General features: G+C 48.9%; 2 protein-coding genes across 17 annotated transcripts in view; both read right to left on the reverse strand.

Annotated features, from left to right (window-relative positions):
• ccdc88ab (coiled-coil domain containing 88Ab) overlaps window positions 1-5,219 on the reverse strand; it is a 31,364-nt gene extending 26,145 nt beyond the window's left edge. For all 15 annotated transcript variants that reach the window (XM_073920417.1, XM_073920413.1, XM_073920411.1 and 12 more), the window contains exons 1-2: window positions 4,818-5,219; window positions 4,621-4,718 (exon numbers count right to left, since the gene is read on the reverse strand). In XM_073920417.1, coding sequence (XP_073776518.1) covers window positions 4,621-4,718; window positions 4,818-4,874 — 155 coding nt within the window. In that variant the 5' untranslated portion in view covers window positions 4,875-5,219. The remainder of the gene's footprint in view (window positions 1-4,620; window positions 4,719-4,817) is intronic.
• Window positions 5,220-8,481: 3,262 nt separating this feature from the next.
• On the reverse strand, window positions 8,482-20,393 carry ppp4r3b (protein phosphatase 4, regulatory subunit 3B). Of its 2 annotated transcripts, NM_200001.2 has the most exon segments (17): window positions 8,483-8,716; window positions 8,751-8,965; window positions 9,122-9,264; window positions 9,443-9,579; window positions 11,610-11,749; window positions 12,254-12,423; window positions 12,619-12,777; window positions 12,881-12,922; window positions 13,026-13,122; window positions 14,575-14,706; window positions 14,972-15,088; window positions 15,227-15,343; window positions 15,814-15,891; window positions 17,993-18,616; window positions 19,489-19,587; window positions 19,832-19,887; window positions 19,975-20,377. In NM_200001.2, coding segments are annotated over 16 exon segments (2,337 nt in total). In that variant the 5' UTR covers window positions 20,105-20,377; the 3' UTR covers window positions 8,483-8,716; window positions 8,751-8,869.
• Window positions 20,394-21,027: the final 634 nt, after the last annotated feature.

Here is a 21,027-nt window from a genome sequence, read left to right on the forward strand (position 1 = left end):
GTCATTAACAGCAGTATCATGAGCACTACTCTCAGTCAATACACACACACACGCGCAGACAATGACACACCGCCCCGAGCACTAGTGACTAACCTACTTCTGACAGACTGCACACGCACACACATGCACTGACAGACACAAATGCAAACACACACACACACACACACACACACACATATTAAAACACACACATATAAATGCGCGCACACACAAGTACAGACAGACACACACACACAGCTGTGTGATTTCGTAACAGGGCTACAACAGCACAAACACACTCTGAGATGTGCTAAAATTCTGATCTACAGCAGTGAACACTGCACTAATCCAACAACACACACACTCATATCTACAGTCACTGCTTAGTGTGACCCACAGACCCACAGCATCAGAGAAGACAACCAGAGGGTCACCTTCACTACACTCACGCAGACACCATCATGCTCTGTGTGTGGGTCACACATGCACACTAGTGAGGGCACTGCTTCAGACTATCACTAACGCCACACTGAGGGTTAAAACGCCACACTGAGGGTTAAACCACAATACTGAGGGTTAAACCGCCATACTAAGGGTTAAAACGCCGCATTAAGGGTTAAACCACAACACTGAGGGTTAAACCACACTACTGAGGGTTAAACCACCACACTGAGGTTTAAACCACAACACTGAAGGTTAAACCACCACACTGAGGGTTAAACCATCACACTGAGGGTTAAACCACAACACTGAGGGTTAAACCACCACACTGAGGGTTAAAATTATCACACAGAGGGTTAAACCACAACACTGAGGGTTAAACCACAACACTGAGGGTTAAACCACAACACTGAGGGTTAAACCACAACACTGAGGGTTAAACCACAACACTAATGGTTAAACCACCACACTGAGGGTTAAACCACAACACTGAGGGTTAAGCCACCACACTGAGGGTTAAACCACCACACTGAGGGTTAAACCACAACACTGAAGGTTAAACCACAACACTGAGGGTTAAACCACAACACTAATGGTTAAACCACCACACTGAGGGTTAAACCACAACACTGAGGGTTAAACCACCACACTGAGGGTTAAAATTATCACACTGAGGGTTAAACCACCACACTGAGGGTTAAACCACAACACTGAGGGTTAAACCACCACACTGAGGGTTAAACCACAACACTAATGGTTAAACCACAACACTGAGAGTTAAACCACAACACTGAGGGTTAAACCACAACACTGAGGGTTAAAACACAACACTGAGGGTTAAATCGCCACACTGAGGGTTAAACCGCCACACTAAGGGTTAAACCACAACACTGAGGGTTAAATCACCACACTGAGGGTGAAACCACAACATTGAGGGTTAAACCACAACACTGAGGGTTAAACCATCACACTGACGGTTAAACCACAACACTGAGGGTTAAACCACAACACTGAGGGTTAAACCACAACACTGAGGGTTAAACCACAACACTGATGGTTAAACCACAACACTGAGAGTTAAACCACAACACTGAGGGTTAAACCACAACACTGAGGGTTAAAACACAACACTGAGGGTTAAATCGCCACACTGAGGGTTAAACCGCCACACTAAGGGTTAAACCACAACACTGAGGGTTAAATCACCACACTGAGGGTTAAACCACAACATTGAGGGTTAAACCACAACACTGAGGGTTAAACCACAACACTGAGGGTTAAACCATCACACTGAGGGTTAAACCATCACACTGAGGGTTAAACCGCCACACTAAGGGTTAAACCACAACATTGAGGGTTAAACCACAACACTGAGGGTTAAACCATCACACTGAGGGTTAAACCATCACACTGAGGGTTAAACCACAACACTGAGGGTTAAACCACAACACTGAGGGTTAAACCACAACACTGAGGGTTAAAACACAACACTGAGGGTTAAATCGCCACACTGAGGGTTAAACCGCCACACTAAGGGTTAAACCACAACACTGAGGGTTAAATCACCACACTGAGGGTTAAACCACAACATTGAGGGTTAAACCACAACACTGAGGGTTAAACCATCACACTGACGGTTAAACCACAACACTGAGGGTTAAACCACAACACTGATGGTTAAACCACAACACTGAGGGTTAAACCACAACACTGAGGGTTAAACCACAACACTGATGGTTAAACCACAACACTGAGGGTTAAACCACAACATTGAGGGTTAAACCACAACACTGAGGGTTAAACCATCACACTGACGGTTAAACCACAACACTGAGGGTTAAACCACCACACTGAGGGTTAAACTACAACATTGAGGGTTGAACCACAACACTGAGGGTTAAACCATCACACTGAGGGTTAAACCACAACACTGAGGGTTAAACCACAACACTGAGGGTTAAACCACCACACTGAGGGTTAAACCACAACACAGAGGGTTAAAACACAACACTGATGGTTAAAACTCCACACTGAGGGTTAAACCATCACACTGAGGGTTAAACCATCACACTGAGGGTTAAACCACAACACTGAGGGTTAAACCACAACACTGAGGGTTAAACCACAACACTGAGGGTTAAAACACAACACTGAGGGTTAAATCGCCACACTGAGGGTTAAACCGCCACACTAAGGGTTAAACCACAACACTGAGGGTTAAATCACCACACAGAGGGTTAAACCACAACATTGAGGGTTAAACCACAACACTGAGGGTTAAACCATCACACTGACGGTTAAACCACAACACTGAGGGTTAAACCACAACACTGAGGGTTAAACCACAACACTGAGGGTTAAACCACAACACTGAGGGTTAAACCACAACACTGAGGGTTAAATCGCCACACTAAGGGTTAAATCGCCGCACTAAGGCTTAAACCGCCACACTAAGGGTTAAACCACAACACTGAGGGTTAAACCACCACACTGAGGGTTAAACTACAACATTGAGGGTTGAACCACAACACTGAGGGTTAAACCATCACACTGAGGGTTAAACCACAACACTGAGGGTTAAACCACAACACAGAGGGTTAAAACAACACTGAGGGTTACACCATCACACTGAGGGTTAAACCACAACACTGATGGTTAAAACACCACACTGGGGGTTAAACCACAACACTGAGGGTTAAACCACAACACTGAGGGTTAAACCACAACACTGAGGGTTAAGCCACCACACTGAGGGTTAAACCACAACACTGAGGGTAAAACCACCACACTGAGGGTCAAACCACAACACTGAGGGTTAAACCACAACACTGAGGGTTAAACCACCACACTGAGAGTTAAACCACCACACTGAGAGTTAAACCACAACACTGAGGGTTAAGCCACCACACTGAGGGTTAAACCACAACACTGAGGGTAAAACCACCACACTGAGGGTTAAACCACAACACTGAGGGTTAAACCACCACACTGAGGGTTAAACACAACACCGAGGGTTAAACCGCCACACTGAGGGTTAAACCACAACACTGAGGGTTAAACCACAACACTGAGGGTTAAACCACCACACTGAGGGTTAAACACAACACTGAGGGTTAAACCGCCACACTGAGGGTTAAACCACAACACTGAGGGTTAAACCACCACACTGAGGGTTACACCACAACACTGAGGGTTAAACCACCACACTGAGGGTTAAACCACCACACTGAGGGTTAAACCGCAACACTGCACATCATCTTCCTCTTCATCATCAGTGGATCTAACTCTCTCACACACACACACACACACACTGTGGATCATCAGTTAGAGCCGCTGCAGCAGCACTGAATGAGTTCACTGACGAACACCTGCACTAGAGCAACAATCAGCTGACTGTGTGTGCGTGTGTGTGTGTGTGTTTGTGTGTGTGAACAAGCGGCAGCTGAACACACACACACACCACTGAGTTCATCTGTATTTCTGTAGCGGTATTGTGCAGCTGAACCCCAGCGAGCCAAACAGCTTCAGTTCAGTGTGAACGCCACTGCTGAAAACACACACACACACACACACACACACACACACACACACACACACACACACTGAAGAGCAACTCACACACACACACACGCTCAGATATCCACACACGAATTACAGCCACTGAACATACTCACACAAACACACACGCGGGTGTGTGTGATCCTCCTCGGCGGTCAGTGGTGTCTACACTGGGGCTCCTGGAGAGCCGCTGCTCTGCAGAGTTCAGGCCAGATCAGACACACCTGCTGGACTCTGCAGGACCTCCAGTGTGGACACCACTGACCTGCAGCCTTCATCTCCAGCAGGAACTGAACCGCTGCCAGACAGGAAATACAGAAACACTGCAGGAAGCAGATCAGCACTGAGACACAGAGACAGCGCACAACACTGCAGACACCGAGGAAGAGGAGGAGGAGATGATGAAGGATCAGTGCTTCAGCCCTCAGACTGATCTACTGTACTGCTCTGACACTCATGATCACAAACATCAGTCACATGACCCTCCGCTGCCCAATCACAGCCCTGGAGAGTGCCGTAAGCGCGCACACACACACACACTGGGCGCATGTACAGTATTATTGACAGCATTTACATTGTAACCCGCAGAACTGATCAGCTGATCAGTATCGATGAGGCTGATCTGAGAACAGCTGTACTCACATCCGGATCATGATGTCGTTCAGAAACACGCCGTCCGCCAGCGCCATGAACTCGGCCAGCGGGGAGCCGTCGGTCAGCAGCCGCTCCACCGTCTTCACCTGCGGACACACACACACACACACACACACACCAACACACACACAGTAAGCGCGTTGCAGGCCCCGGCAGAGGGACACCGAGCACCGGTGGACACTCACCCAGCAGACCAGCGGAGACCGGATGAACTCCTCCAACAGCGGCGAGAAAACCTCCATCCTGAGGCCCGGTAACCGGCGGCGCGTCGGGAAGCGGAGAGTTTATCGCGCGCTCATCGCCTCAATCGGTCTCTCTCTCTCTCATACATAGGCACACACACACGGTCACACACACACACACACACACACACACACTCACTGGGCGGCGAAGCGCAAAACCGAGCCCGACTGCAGACGCGCTGCGGGCGGATCCCCGTTATTCCCGCGGCGCGCTCGGTCTCCACATCCCGGATGAAAAGCCGCCGTTTTCCGCTTAATCCGCCGTGACGTGTCGAGCTTCCAACGGGAAACGCGCCTCGAGTGTGTTTCAGTGAGTGTGTGTCGGGCACGGGCGGGTGTGCGACTGAACAAAGCGCCGCCTGTAGTACAGCACGCGCGCACACACACACACACACACACACACACACGCACACACTGATTTACTGCTCCACTTCCGCCACACATAACGGGAGTGACGCTGCAGAGCCCTGACCGCGCATCTGGAGCAGACCCGCGCTATTACACAGTCATATACAGTAACACACACACACACACACAGTAAGCGCGCAGTAACACACACACACTCTCTTATTTCCCTCTTGTTCTGCACTCATGTTAAGGGTTGTGCATGCTGCCTTCCTAGGGGTAGTGTGTGAACACGCCCACTGTGCGCCTGTTCCCTTAGTAGGGAACATCCGGAGGGAGGAAACTGAGCATCGGTGTCTGGAAACACTGTGTGTGTGTGTGTGTGTGTGTGTGTGTGTGTGTGTACTACAGAGAACACTAAACGAGCTAAAGCAGCGCATGCTGACCACACAACACTACTGTGTGTTTCTGCAGCACACACACACTCACACACACACACACACTCACACACACGCTTGCTCGCCTGCATTAAGGGCTAGGTTCAGTAATGGTGCAGGTCCTGTAATGCTGCTTTGCTGTGTGTGTGTGTGTGTGTGTGTGTGGCTGCTGGACACTCCATGGTGGACATTTAATGTTGTAATATGATGATTATTACATGTCAGTACATTATAATAACATTATATTGCACAGTAAACAGTATTTGAATATCTGTAACTCCAGCACACACACACACACACACACTGTACAGCAGACGGCCATGGTGAGTGTGTGTGTGTGTGTGTGTGAGGAGTTTAGAGATACTGGGGTCCTCAGGCTGCTCACCCCTCACACTACACTATGATGTGTTAATAGGGCACCATGGTAATGGGAGGAGCTGAGTGAGGGGGAGGGGCCAGATATGTTAATATCAGTAATATGTTAATGACCTACTGTTATTGATTCAGTCTGAGCCTCTGAAGATCAATAAACGATCAGGGGGACAAACACCAGTGTGTGTGTGTGTGTGTGTGTGTGTGTGAACGCTGACCGAGACTGAAGCTGATCCAAGCCCAGTGTTTGTGTGCTTACAGACTGTAAAATGGCAGATGGTCATCTAACCCCCCCCCCAGCGCACACACACACACACACCTGTGGTTGTTCAGCTGCAGTTGTTCAGTGTGACTGTAGGCTGTTTGTGAACTGCTGATGCACGTTTGTGTGTGTGTCAGTAATAACTGAAACTGCAGTGCTGATCATAATGACACACAGTAAACACACACACACACACACAAACTGACAGTTGATGGAAATGTGTAGTGAACAGAAGCCCGCCGCGCTGGCCGACACCGCCATCTAGTGGCAGAAATTGAGTGCGTATGTGTGTATGTGTGTGTGTTTGATCTGTGTCCCGGACTGACCACATGGATGCGACACTGCTAATGAACACTGAGCATGATGAGCACACATCAGCTCCACTGCTGGACACAGCGTCACTCACCGCTGCTTATCTGGTGTGAGTTCAGACTTGATCAGTGTTATAACAGCAGAGGACGGGAGCCAGCGTGATCTGACGCACAGGAGGTGACCGACGCTTACTCTGACTGCTGAGATCAGGTTTCAGTAAGGAGGTTTAACCAACTCTGAGCTGATTCACCGACAGATTAGTTTTGGCAGAGTTTTGGGTTTGAGGGCAGCAGATCTGAGTTGGGTCAATCAGTAGAGCAGCTCAGAGTAAAGCTATATAAAGGCATCATCAATGGAGTACAGATGATAGACGAGTGACCGATTCTGTCTCCAGCAGAACTTGATCTGCTCATGCAGAGTTAATACAGCAGCACACCTGCATCAGTGAAACAGACACTTAATGTGGGAAAACAGCTCCAGTTAATGCGCTACTTTACATTTAAAGTATTTACATCTGTAACTATAATAATTAATGTTATGTGTGACGTTTATACATTTTTATAAAGATATACACGTTGATCAGTTTTAATGGATGTAAACGTGCTCTTGTGTCTGCCTCTATTATTGATTGAGTGATAGAGGCTGATATGACATTAATAATGTGAGCTGAACTAATCAATAGTTTAGAGAATAATAATGTCAGATAATACTCGTCACAGCACATGTCCCCGTCGAAGATCAGTGAATTTAAGATTATTATCTATTAAAATAGACAAGCCATTCTCATACATGACCAGGCCATCTTCACGCAGTACCTGACTCTGAGCTAGAGTGACCTCGCTTTCAGGAACAGGCTGGACTTACCCTGCCTTCTCCAGTCTCACAAACCTGCCATTCTGACACAGAAAACCTGTGCTGCGACACAGAGGAGATCTCCAGTGAGCGGCAGTTCTGTGGACACAAATGCCTTGTTGATGGTCAGAGGTCAGAGGAGAATGGCCAGACTGGCTCCAGCTGATAGAAAGGCAACAGTAACTCAAATAAGCACTCGTTACAACCGAGCTCTGCAGAAGAGCATCTCTGAACACACAACACGGCCAACCTTGAGGCGGATGGGCTACAGCAGCAGAAGAGCACACCGGGTGCCGCTCCTGTCAGCTAAGAACAGGAAACTGAGGCTACAATTCACACAGACTCACCAAAACTGGACAATAGAAGATTGGAGAAACGTTGCTGCTCTGATGAGTCTCCATTTCTGCTGACACATTCAGATGCTCGGCTCAGACATCATGAAAGCATGGATCATCCTGCCTTGTATCAGCGGTTCAGGCTGGTGGTGGTGGTGTAATGGTGTGGGGGAGATTTTCTTTGGGTCCATTAGTACCAATTGAGCATCAACGCCACAGCCTACCTGAGTATTGCTGCTGACCATGTCCATCCCTTTATGAGCACAGTGTCTCCATCTTCTGATGGCTACTTCCAGCAGGATAACGCAGCATGTCATAAAGCTCAATCATCTCAGACTGGTGTCTTGAACATGACGATGAGTTCACTGTACTCAAATGGCCTCCACAGTCACCAGAGCTCAATCCAATAGAGCAGCTTTGGGATGTGGTGGAACGGGAGATTGGCATCATGGATGTGCAGCCGACAAATCTGCAGCAACTGTGTGATGCTATCATGACAATATGGAGCAAAATCTCTGAGGAATATTTCCAGTAGCTTGCTGAATCTCTGCCATGGAGGATTACGGCAGTTCTGAAGGTGAAAGGGGTCCGACCCGGTACTAGTGAGGTGTACCTAATAAAGTGGCCGCTGAGTGTGTGAAACTAAACCCAGATCTGATCTCCTGTAATCAGGAAAGGAGCAGGCGCTGAGGGTGATTGCAGGACCAAATTTAATCTGAAAATGGTAAAAAATATCAATTTTTATACAAACGAGCGAGACGAGCCAGTAGGAAAGTGTACAAAACCCAGAGCAGCGGCTCCACGCCGGCCCGGCCCGCACCTCAGACACCCTGAAGACACACTCCGTCTCTGATCCACACACACACACTTCAGCATTACTGCAGCAAACGCACAGTTTAATACACACACACACACACACACACACACACACACACACACACACACACACACACACACACTCTCTCTCGTCAGCATCACAGGTGTGTGTAGCGCAGGATCAGGGCTCAGAGCAGCAGCGCTAGTGTTCAGTCTAGTCCTGCTAGCCTGCGCAGATGATCTCCCAGCAGCCCCTGCACCGCTCTACGAGCCCAGACGGGGGCGCTTGTGTGGAGCCTGCTGATCTTCATCATCATCCTCATCCTCATCTTCATCATCTGGGTAATCCACCAGCGCCGTCTGAGGAGCACACACACACACACACACACACACACACACACGTCAGCACACAGCAGAGAGAGAGTGTGTGTGTGAGCTTGTGAATGCATGTGCAGGAGTCTGAGTGTGTGCATGCTTGTGTGTATGAGCATGTGTGTGTGTGTGTGTGTGTGTTACCCTGGCTGCAGTGCTGGCTCCGCTGGATGACGCAGATGTAGCTTTAGCGCTGTTAGCAGACGCTGCAGAGTGGGAGAAGGTGAACTTGAAGCTGCCGCTGCTGCTCCGCTTGGCCTGGTTCTCCTTCTCCTGGTTCTCTTTCGCTGAAACACACACACACACACACACACACACACACACAGAATGAGGATGAGTATGTGAGGGTGAGCCGCCTCTTTAAAGGGCTCCTATGAATGAGTGTGTGTGGACAGCAGTGTGAGTGTGTGTGTGTGTGTGTGTGTGTGTGTGTGTGTGTGTGTGTGTGTGTGTGTGTGCGCTCACCTTTCTCGCTCTCCATGAATCTCCCGTAGTCGCTCTTGCAGTGTTGCGTCTCCGTGTCCGCTGGCTCCTCCTCATCCTCCTCTTCCTCCTTCCACAGCTCTTCATCCTCCGGAAAGGAGCGCGCGTCCCTGCGGAACCTGAGACAGCGCAGCACAGTCAGTGTGTGTGTGTGTGTGTGTGTGTGTGTTCCTTTAGTTGTTTTTCATTAGTGTGTGTGTGTGTGTTGCTGCTCATCATGCTGTGTGTATTCACGCTCTGCGCTGGACTGTAGACCTGCTCTCAGCTCCTGTATTCAGCAGTCTGTTGTAGTTCTTCAGAGCAGCAGTGCGCCCACACACACACACACACACACACACACACAGACACACACACACAGACACACACACACAGACACACACACACAGACACACACACACAGACACACACACACACACACACACACAGACACACACACACAGACACACACACACAGACACACACACACACAGACACACACACACACAGACACACACACACACAGACACACACACACACACACACACACACCTCATATCTAGACCGAAACACCCAGGAGTTCACACAGAATGCATTTGCTCTGTACACAGCGAGATGGAAAGCGGGGAAATGACACTTGCGTCAGGCTGAAATGCCATTCGTGTCGTGCCCTGCGCCGGGGGTGTGACGGGGCCCTCAGTGTCGCCTTTAGCATTTAGCATTATATTTAAGAGCTCTGAATGAGGGATCCAGCACACAGCAGCCCGACACCGGCAGAACTCAAGCTCACTTTAGCAGACGAGTCTACATCTCACACCTACTCGAGGCCTTAAACCCCTCTACACTGACTTATCATCTAACACGAGGACAGCCTGATGTTTATCTTGTGTATCTGATATGTCAGTCTGTTTCATTATATTCATTTCATCATGCATGACTACAGCTGACCTCTGCTCGCCCGCTGATGCAGATCAGTGTATGGCCGTGGGCACACTGAGCCTGAGACAGCACCGTTTCCCCATTCTCATGTAAAATACACGGTGGACAACGGGCCAATCAGAAGACAAAACAAACTGCAACAATGCTCACGGGCCACGCCCTCCTCATTTGCATGTATGCATACTTTAGGTCATTCATCCGGACCTGACGGGCAGCCATCATCAAGAGAAGACGACTGCTGCGGCTCTGGTCATGAATCTGCAGGCCTCGCGCTGCGTTTGAGGAGACAGACGTTCTCTAGAGACACAGCAGTGATCACGTTCCCCTTTAGCCATTACAAGTGTTCATTTCACTGACCTTTTATTTTGTAATGTAATGTATTGGTCACGTCAGCAACAAGGATATTATCATGCCAAGAACATGTCATTAATAAATATACAATTAAAAACAGCAAACAAATGAATAAATAAGATGTTTAGTGTTAATACAGGATGGGAATTATACACTTCTCCTGGAGTCACTGTGCTAAGAGAGAGATCAGCAGTCCTCTGGCCTCATGTAAAGCAGGACAGTGCAGTGCCGTGTGTTTTACAGTAAGGGGAGCCGTGCAGCACAAACATGAGTGGGTCTTCATCTTTCAGCAGAAAGGCATGGCTTACTCTGCTTAAACCCTTAAAATGTCCTCATATTGAGGTTGGACTTCATGGTTCATCATCTTCCAGTGCACCCCACTCCTCCTGCCACTTGTTTAAAATGTCAGTGTTGATAAAGGCCTCATCTCTGGAGGAGTCCGGCATGCGTCTCAACTACTGTGTGTTCAGCAGCTGCATCAGCCTCAAACTGTTTACCGTCATGCTGACCTCAGGAAAATGCAGGATATACAGATTACACACGCGCTGATCTCCAGCCTGAAGAGGCGTGCGCTGTGTTCAGCTGCAGCTTTGGCTAATTTATGGTGTTTATTGTAAACCGAATGCGTATGCAGCTTCATAACACAACACCTCACCAGTCTCCTCTGACAGGTTTGACTACAGTTCAGCCTTTATCCACAGCAGATGTGGTGACTGGGTTTCTATTGTCTGTGTTATTGTGTCCTCCTGTCAGGGTTTGTGTTCAGTTAGTTTGGCTGTAGTGTTTTGACAACCACCGAAACAGTGACAACACCCCGATTATCCTGTAATGGAGATATGCCGCATCGCCCTGCTGGTGTGTGTGTGTGTGTATGTGCTCTGACCTGCTGAGGCCGCGGCTCTGGCGCTCCTGCTCCTGCTCGTATCTCCCCTTCAGGCCCTTGAAGGTCTGCACATACTGGATGGACTGCAGCGCGCTCTGGAAGTTCTCCACAATGTGTGCAGTGAGCGAGCGGATGTCCTCCTGAAACACACACACACACACACACACTGATAACCAGCTCTTCATGACCATCACTGACAATAACAGCACATATGAAGAGTAAAGGGCCGCTATTATGCAGAAACCACCGTTATGCAGGGTTTAACCCCAGTGCTGTGTGTGTGTGTGTGTGTGTGTGTGTGTGTGTGTGTGTGTGTGTCTCCAGCCTCTACTGGTCATCATGAATTCACTGTATTTGTTTATAATCAGACTTGATAAAAGCTGACAGACACATATCTCAGGGTTGATCAGCCTCGGTGTGTGTGTGTGTGTGTGTGTGTTCCTCTCGCCTGCACACTGAGAGACTGAGCCACACACACACACACACACAGCGCAGAATAGTAAAGACACTGGCTCAAACACACATTCAGCACATGTATTTCTGACATCAGGTGCGGGCCGGAGGGGGCTGTAAATAACGTCGAGAGCTCTGCAGAATCTGAGTGATGCAGGTAAAGGTGTGCTGTAGTGAGTTTGGGCTCTGACCACGCGTATGAAGTCGAACAGCTCGATGATGGCGGAGTTCAGCAGGTTGTAGCGCGTGCCGTTGTCCAGCAGAGCGTTGATGACTGGCTCAAACAGGTTCCCCTTCATGATGTAGCGGTTATAATACTCATCCTTCAGGCCGATGATCCTCCGCATGAAGCGCAGCGCACCTAAACACACACACACACACACACACACACACACACACACACACACACACACACACACACACACACACACACACACACAAAGCATCAGCACCCTCCACAGCAGGTCTCTGGTCATGGTGTGTGTGTGTGTGTGTGTGTGTGTGTGTGTGTGTGTGTGTGTGTGTGTGTGTGTGTGTGTGTGTGTGTGTGACTCACAGAGCGCCAGGAAGGTGTGTTTGGAGTTCATGAGCGTCAGCACCCTCCGCAGCAGGTCTCTGGTCATGATGTAGTTCTTGATGTGGTACGTGTGATGCTCTACACAGAAGGTCAGCAGCTCCAGGATCAGCGCCAGCAGCTGCGCCGTCTGGAAGTTATCTGACAGACACACACACACACACACACACAAACAGGTTCAGCAGAGCACAGGGGTGGGAGATTGTGTTGAAGAGTGTGTGTGTGTGTGTGTGTGTGTGTTTACCTGGACACACAGGGTTGACTTTAGCTGATCCTTCATCCAAATCTGTGGAAACACACATACATCAGACTCATGTTGTCCATCTCCATCTCTCACGCGCACACACACACACACACACACACACACACACACAGGTCACGTGTCTCACCTTGGTCCTCCTCGGCGGTGTTGGCCAGCAGTGGAGCCGTCAGCACATGCATACAGTTCTTGTAGAAGAAGCTCAGAAACTCACTCTTCTCTGTTTTCTGCACACACACACACACACACACGAACATTAGCACACACAGGTATTTCTCTCGTCTCTGGACTAGCAGGCGGTGTGACTCATGTCATGCTCATGTCTGACTGATGGTGTGTCCTGTAGTGAGCTCGAGGGAGAGTAAACAGAGTAATGTTCATTTGCAGGTGAACTCTGTGATATCACGATATTGTTAAGGCTGCTGTGTGTCAGTGTGTGACTCTTCATCATCTGTCTTCAGGTATTCAGAGTGATGCTCCGTGAACATTCTTGATCATCTGAAACTCAATGCTGCAGTCAGATATTGTGCTGTGATCATGTCTTGAACACTGTGTTTTAGTCTCTTTAACTCGCCCAGTGCCAGTTTAGCCCATTATATTTCAGCACTGGGGTTGCCAGATGGTGGAAAACAGCGTATTTCATTCATTCAGTGAGGAAGGCTGTGAAAGCATGTGTCCGTGACTGAAATGCGCCCTCTGGTGGACAGTAGCAGACTCTGAAATGAGCTGCAGATTCAGAGTTCCACATGATTATTAATTGGCATATAATATAAATATTAGGAGTGTAAACATCAGGTGAGCAGGTCACACTGTAACCCGTGTCCTGACAGCACACTACATGAGGAGATGCGCAGTGATGAGCAGTTTGACTGACAGAAATGTAAACACAGACATTCAGCAGCACAGAACAGAGCCCTCACTGCAGTCCAGCACACGCTGAGCTCTATACTCTAATGAACACACATTACAGCTCTTGAACATGAGTGATGTAGATGCTGGATCACTGCTGTGTGTTGGTTTGCAGTTCTGAAGTTCAGTTTCAGATGCTTTACTGTATTCTCCAGATCTGAGCTGAACTGTCTGCTGCTGCTGTCAGACTCACATTACTAGTGTTGAACACTGAATACAGCACATGAGCTGAGCGGATCAGTGTTCTGCTGTGAGGAATAGACTCTAGCCGTCTCTAATATGCACATTTCAGCTGTTGATCAGGATTAAAACTCCTCTAATATGGAGAATATTCCTTCTGTCACGAGCCGCGGTTTAAATCAGAACCAGACCAGGGTTAGCCTCACTCCTGGTGGTCCTCAATCTGGCAACCTGTGCTTGTGTGTGTGTGTGTGTTGATGTAGGAGTGCAATACCTAGCTCAGCCACTGGGTGTCAGTTTTACATACTGCACTTTAAAACATTACAATGATAACCATTTCAACAGCAACACTCGCGCACAATACACCGCTGATGCAGTCGACGCCTAGTGGCGTTTAAGAGCAGCGCACTTCTTTACTCTGTCAATAAAAGGCAGAGGGGCGTCTCCCGCGATTCTGGAACAAACACGGGTTCGTTGTGATCGGCCCCTAAGAGTGTGTGTGTGTGTGTTTGTGTATTCCGCACATTGGAGTGTGCAAGCATGTTCCTGGGGTCTATGAGTGTGCGCAGGAGTGTGTGTGTGTTACTCACGTTGGAGGGTGCGAGCATGTTCTCGGGGTCTATGAGTGTGCGCAGGAGCCCCATCAGCTGCACGGCTCCGCCCAGCTCAGGGTCTGAATCACAGATCATCTGCTTGATCACCACGTTAATCAGCAGCACGTCCTGCACACACACACACACACACTTATGAAGCTTTGTTTTTGTGAATTGTGGGGACCATTCCGCAGGTTTCCACGCTGCATCTTCATTGCACACACAGTTTAAACAGTTTTACCTGCTGAAGAAGCTCATTGTGTGATTGATCATGTGTTTGATAGGCACACATCACAATAATCAACAACAGTAGAGCTCCTGAATATCAGGAACACTGTGTGTGTGTGTGTGTGTGTGTGTGTGTGTGTGTGTGTGTGTGTTCAGCGTGACTCACATCATCAGCCTGCTGCGGCTCCTGCATCACGAACTCACGCACCATCGATGGACTGAACTCCACCAGGTAGGAGAAGATATCTGTGGCGGCGGCCTTCACCTGCACATCATCCATGCCCTGACACACACACACACACACACACACGTACATACTGTAAATACACTCGACTGTTAAACATGAGATCTGTTTTTCTAATGACAGCGAACAAGTGAGTGTGTGTGTGTGTGTGTGTGTGTGTGTGTGTGATCCACACACCATCACGATCTCCAGCGCCGGCAGGATGCCCAGATTGGCCAGAGTCTTGAAGAAGGCGTCTCTGTTCTGCGGCTGCAGCGTCTGCGAGAACGCACAGAACTCCTTGAAGAAGTTCACCTGTGTGAGAGACGGAGAGAGAGAGAGAGAGAGAGAGAGAGAGAGAGAGAGAGAGAGAGAGAGAGAGAGAGACAGAGAGAGACAGAGAGAGAGACAGAGAGAGAGAGACAGAGAGAGAGAGACAGAGAGAGAGAGAGAGAGAGAGAGAGAGAGAGAGAGAGAGAGAGAGAGAGAGAGAGAGAGAGAGAGAGAGACAGAGAGAGAGAGACAGAGAGAGAGAGAGAGAGAGAGAGAGAGAGAGAGACAGAGAGAGAGAGAGAGAGAGAGAGAGAGAGAGAGACAGAGAGAGAGAGAGAGAGAGAGAGAGAGAGAGAGACAGAGGGGGTGTAAAACTAAAGGAATTTCTGAAAGGTGACGTCATGAACACGGATGGGACGCACAGAGGACAGGTGTGGAGCAGGCCAGAGGGACGCCTGTCAGTGTGTGTGTGTGTGTGTGTGTGTGTGTGTGTGCGCGTGCATATGTCCTACCAGCTCTCTCCTCTTGCTGTCCTCTGTGGATTCATCAGTGAGCTGAGCAAATACCTCTGTCAGAAACTTCTCGTCCTCCTGAAACACACACACACACACACACACACACACACACACACACATTAAATCACCATATGCTCATATTATTCTGCAAGCCTCTGGTCTATTAAGCGGGTCTGAGGAGACGGATCTGCTGTTCAGTGCCTCATGCAGCCGCAGATTTCCGTCATGTTGCCAGATATCATCACCATCATTCATATCATAAGCGCTCCTGTAATTAACACTAATGCTGTATTAAAGACTTGGATGAAATGGGAAGTTTGGGTTTGAGGTAAGCGATTCTTCATCATATCTGCAAACACAGTATTTGAACTCATCTGGTACACTTTTAGGGGATAGCTCTGCTTATTCATAGTGATATTTGGCAACCCGACAGCACTGACAGACTGCAATCAAACAGCCAATAAACACCATCATCATGCTTAACGCATAACACACTCAGTCTCACTATAATCCAGCATTCAGGTCCAGGCAACATTTCTAGGTGTTGATCAATAGGCTATTAGTACTCCACAAACCACTAGCAGGAAGCCGGCGGACCACAGCTGGAGGAACACTGGAGTGATCAATTGTAAGTAACAGCACAGTCGGGCTGGATGATCCAGCCTAATAGCAAAATCTCGATTACATGAACATTTTAACACGATTAGGATCAATATTATTTTATTCTACAATTAATTATTGAATGTTCTTGTCCTCATCGTTCACTGACAGGTTAAATATGACCACATTTTCCAGATTTGTTAATGAAGAGAGCATTACTCCATTTCAGAATGACGGATGGAAACACACACTGTCTAGGTTATTGATTGAACAGAAGCGCTGAACAGCTCAAACTAAAAACACCTTTTGGAAATAAAATGCCGTCTATGCCGTCTGCAGCTTGCACTCATCTGTAATGCAGTGCTGAGAGATGTGCAGGTGTGCGACCGCACGAAGGCTGCGCCAGACCATACACACGTGTGTTTAACACAGAAGTATAAATCCGCCTTAACAGAGCGGGTGACGCACGCCGGAGGGAAATTGATTAGGAAAATTTGAGGGATTACAGCTTCCATTACTTTAGGATAAAGCCAGCCCTACAGCACAGCCATCATTAAACTCAACGACAGCAGATGAGGAGGATTCAGAACACGAGCACGGTTACAGTTTCTCATTCAGCAATGATTTAAACACACCTGAAATCATGCAGTCACAGGCCTAAACAACAAACCAACAAGCAGAGCTTTCCTCTACTGCCGCTCTCCTTCAGACACGAGCGGCTGCAGCTACTGGAACCTTCAGTCTCTGGACGTCCGCTCTCCTTCTCCACTGATCTACAGGTGTCTAAACATGTCGATCTGCTAACTGATGTGTTCTCATCACGTTACTCTACTTCTGAACAGTCAGGAACACACGGTGAGCAGTTTCCTGCTGTTTATGAGTCCTAGTCGTCTGTCCCATAGCAGACTGAACCAAAGATCTAAAACCATGAAGATAACTGCTGTCGAGCTGAACTGTGCAGCGGCTTTACTGAAGAGCAGGGGGGTCCAGATTCGGTCCTGGAGGGAGACCGGAGGGTCCTGCAGAGTTTAGTTCAGACACACCTGGGCTAGCTAATCAAGCTCTTACTAGGCTTTCGAGAAACATCCGTGCAGGTGTGTTGAGGCAAGCTGCAGCTAAATCTGCAGGACAGCAGCCCTCCATGACTGAGTGTGGACACCCCTGCTGTAGATCCAGAGCACAGACACCTGCTCAAGCTAAAGCAGACAGCAGCAGGCGATCATCTATTATTATGATCTAGCCCAGGGGTCACCAATCTTGATCCTGCAGGGCACCGGACCTCCAGGGTTTAGCTCAAACTAGCCTCAACACACCTGCCTGGGTGTTTCAAGAATAAAAAGAGCTTGATTAGCTGGTTCAGGTGTGTGTGGTTAGGGTTGGAGCTAAACTCTGCAGGACACCGGACCCCTGATCTAGCCTGACATGCTCACGGCTCTGAAATATGTGGCGTGTGTGTTCAACTCAAATATCTGGTGTTGAGTGGGGATGAACGCTTGTTCTGCACTCAGACATGTGCAGTGGAGATATATAGAGCAGTGGTCACGCTACTGTGACTCTTACAGCGGCCCGAGCCCACCTGCAGCATGCTGACGATCTCCACTTTGTTAAAGAAGATGAAGGAGGAGAGCGTGGACAGGAAGTTCTCCTCGAAGACGGAGGGCGTGGGCAGGATGATGTCCTGGATGTACTGCACGCGGTAGGTCTGGTGGATCTTCTGCCGCAGCTCCGAGTCCTGGATGGGGATCACCTCCCGGAAGCGTGCCGTCTTGGTGAGGAAGTCCCGGTGGCGTTTGGGCTGCAGCAGCGCGGGGTCGTACTCCAGGCAGCCCACCACGTCCATGATGCAGTCGTCGGAGAACAGCACCTCGAACAGCGCCGCCTTATTGAGGAACAGCAGCCCGCGCAGGATCTGGAAGAGCTGCTGCAGCCGCGGCCGGTTCTCCTGCTCCTCACAGCGCCGGAACAGCAGCAGCAGCTGCCGCAGGTACCCGCCGCTCACCAGCGCCAGCGCCAGCTTCTCCCTGCGCACCGGCGATGGCAGCACCGACGACACCAGCTCCGCCAGCTCCTGCAGACGCTCCGGCACACACTCGGGCAGATCCAGAGCATCACACTCCGCTCCAGAGTCCTCACAGCGCTCCTCCTCAGACTCATCCACCGGCTCCTGCGTGATCTCCACTGACGGGTCCTTGCCTTGGACCTGCACACACACACGCACACACACACACACACGCACACACACACACACACACACGCACACACACAGAGTTTCATTAACATGACTAAAAGAAAAGGCCGTTCTTTCTGAACATCGCCGCTGTGATCATGACCCAGAAACAGAAACGGGTTGAGGGAAAACATCCATGACTCAGAACAGTCTATGGTGTAGTGGGAGAGGATGAACTGACGTCTAAACTAGCTGCAAAATGTGTGTGTACACCCTACAGCATAGGAAACAGTCAGTGTAAACTCTCGTGTCTCTTTTACATTATCTAGACGTCAGTATTATTATTGTAAGTGTTTAATTATCAAATCTATGATCTGTTTTTCCTTCATTTATTTGTGATTTACTGTATATTGGATTAATTTGATGATGTTCATATATTACATATCTGATTATACATGTTTAAAATGCTGAATACTGAACTGATGTCCTGCCAATACAGCAACCTGAACCTGAACCATACATCACACTGCAGTATTAATGATCAATTCTATACTATACAATCAGTAACTATACTATCAATTCTGCTGACCCTATTCGCTGGACTCTGATTGGCTGATGCTCATTCTCAGGTGTTTGGTTGTCAGCTAAAGTAGTTCCGGTAGATTTAGAACTCATTACAGCTCCATATCACTCCACTGAATGATTAGAGTTACTACACACACACACACACACACACAACAGAAGGAGGAGGAGGACACTAGTGCTACACACAGGAGATGCTTGGAGGACACACACCTGACTAACACACACACACACACAACATCTGAATATTAGAGGATAAAGCGCGCACACGCACACACACATTTCTGAGAGTGAACAAACACAGAGATTAAGAGTGAACACACCTGACAGATCTTCTCCCAGATCTCGTCACAGCCGGCCTTCTCCTGGAAACTCAGAGCCAGATCATAGTTCTCCGCTTCAGACCAGACGATCAGTGTGTCCTGAGGAGAGCACAGCGTTACACACTCACCCAGTGTGTGTGTGTACATATGAGAGAGTGTGTCCGGAGGAGAGCAGCACAGACCTAACACACACTCACTCAGTGTGTGCGTGTATGAAAGAGTGTATCGTGAGCATATAGATACACACATATGCGAGTGTGTAGATCAGAAGTGTGAGTTTACATGTGAGTCTGTAGATTTGAAGTGTGTGCAGTAGGTGTGTGTGTGTAGGCTGTGTGTTCACCTGCTGTTTCTGATAGGCAGTGCTGGGCTTGATCTTGGACTCGAGCAGCAGTGACCCTGAGGAGCAGAGAACAGTGAGGGTCAGTACACACACACACACACACACACACACACACACACACACACACACACAGTTTCTCGTACCGTCAGACTCTGCGGTGACCGACAGCGCGGTGTCCTCGGCGGAGCAGCACACATGGCCGGTTCCTCTGTCCTCCCACTGCCGCTCTTCATTCAGCGTGTAAACCTTCACGCGCCGTCGGGTGTCGCTCATCCTGACCGGTGACCGAACTAATCTATAGTACCGTGTGTGTCCGCTCAGCCGCAGAGCCGCGGGCCGGCCATCCTCACTGAACCGCCGGACAAACTCGCACTCAAACACACACTCCGGCTGTGTTTACGTAGGAACACGGATGCTGCGGTGTGTTTTCTCCAGTCAGTAGCGGCACCGGTTGGCTCACGGTCTCCTCATAGCAGCGTCTCCGCCGCCGCTTTTGGGTTCTCGGTAATCGGTAAACTGTTTACGCGAGTGTTTGTCTATCCTCCGAGCGGCGCCATCTTGTTTGTCTTTCACTTCACCGTCGCTCCTCTGATGGCGCGGGGTTTCCGTACACGGGCTACGGCGGCTGCAACAGGACAAACGCTCGCGCTCCAGTTGCCATGGTTACGAGTCTAGGGCGCGCAGAACCAATCATCTTTCAGAAAACACTGAAGGACCCGAGAAACGGAAATACAGTCGCTATATGCTATCATCAGTGTTCGCTTCAGTGATGTCTATAATCCAGTGTGCTGCAAAACTGTGCAGCATTCACCTTCATAAGACATAAACACTCACTGCCTGCTTCCGTAACCGCTGAGATACAACCTGAGAGACGACAATACAGCCCTCACTGTCACAGTCTGCTGCACGTTTAATCGTTTATTTTACAGACTTCATATAACATGCTGCTGTTCTGTTGGAGTTTTCATTCCAAAATGGCCGCCGCGTTACAATAGCGGCATCTAGTGGCTGTTTCCCAAATCGCACTAGAGTGTCGCCTCTTGCTGATTCTATGTTCTGTGTAAGCAGAAATAAAATTTGTTTTTGAAAGTGATTTTAAAAGTTATTGTAAGTGATCTGAAGGCAAAACAAGCTTTACAGAAGCTGGAGATATATTTCTTTGGTCATATGTTTACACAAACATGTAAACGGTCTAT

The sequence above is a fragment of the Danio rerio genome, chromosome 13, assembly GCF_049306965.1.
Source record: "Danio rerio strain Tuebingen ecotype United States chromosome 13, GRCz12tu, whole genome shotgun sequence".
NCBI lineage: Eukaryota > Metazoa > Chordata > Actinopteri > Cypriniformes > Danionidae > Danio > Danio rerio.

Excerpts from the sequence above, each read along its gene's own strand:
- ppp4r3b (XM_073919360.1), bottom strand. The coding sequence starts at position 20,104 with ATGAGCGACACCCGACGGCGCGTGAAGGTTTACACGCTGAATGAAGAG. Across the intron at positions 15,344-15,813 it reads ACAGCAAGAGGAGAGAGCTG|GTGAACTTCTTCAAGGAGTT; the intron begins GTAGGACATATG and ends TCTCTCACACAG. Across the intron at positions 12,778-12,880 it reads AGTCAACCCTGTGTGTCCAG|ATAACTTCCAGACGGCGCAG; the intron begins GTAAACACACAC and ends TGTGTCTGTCAG.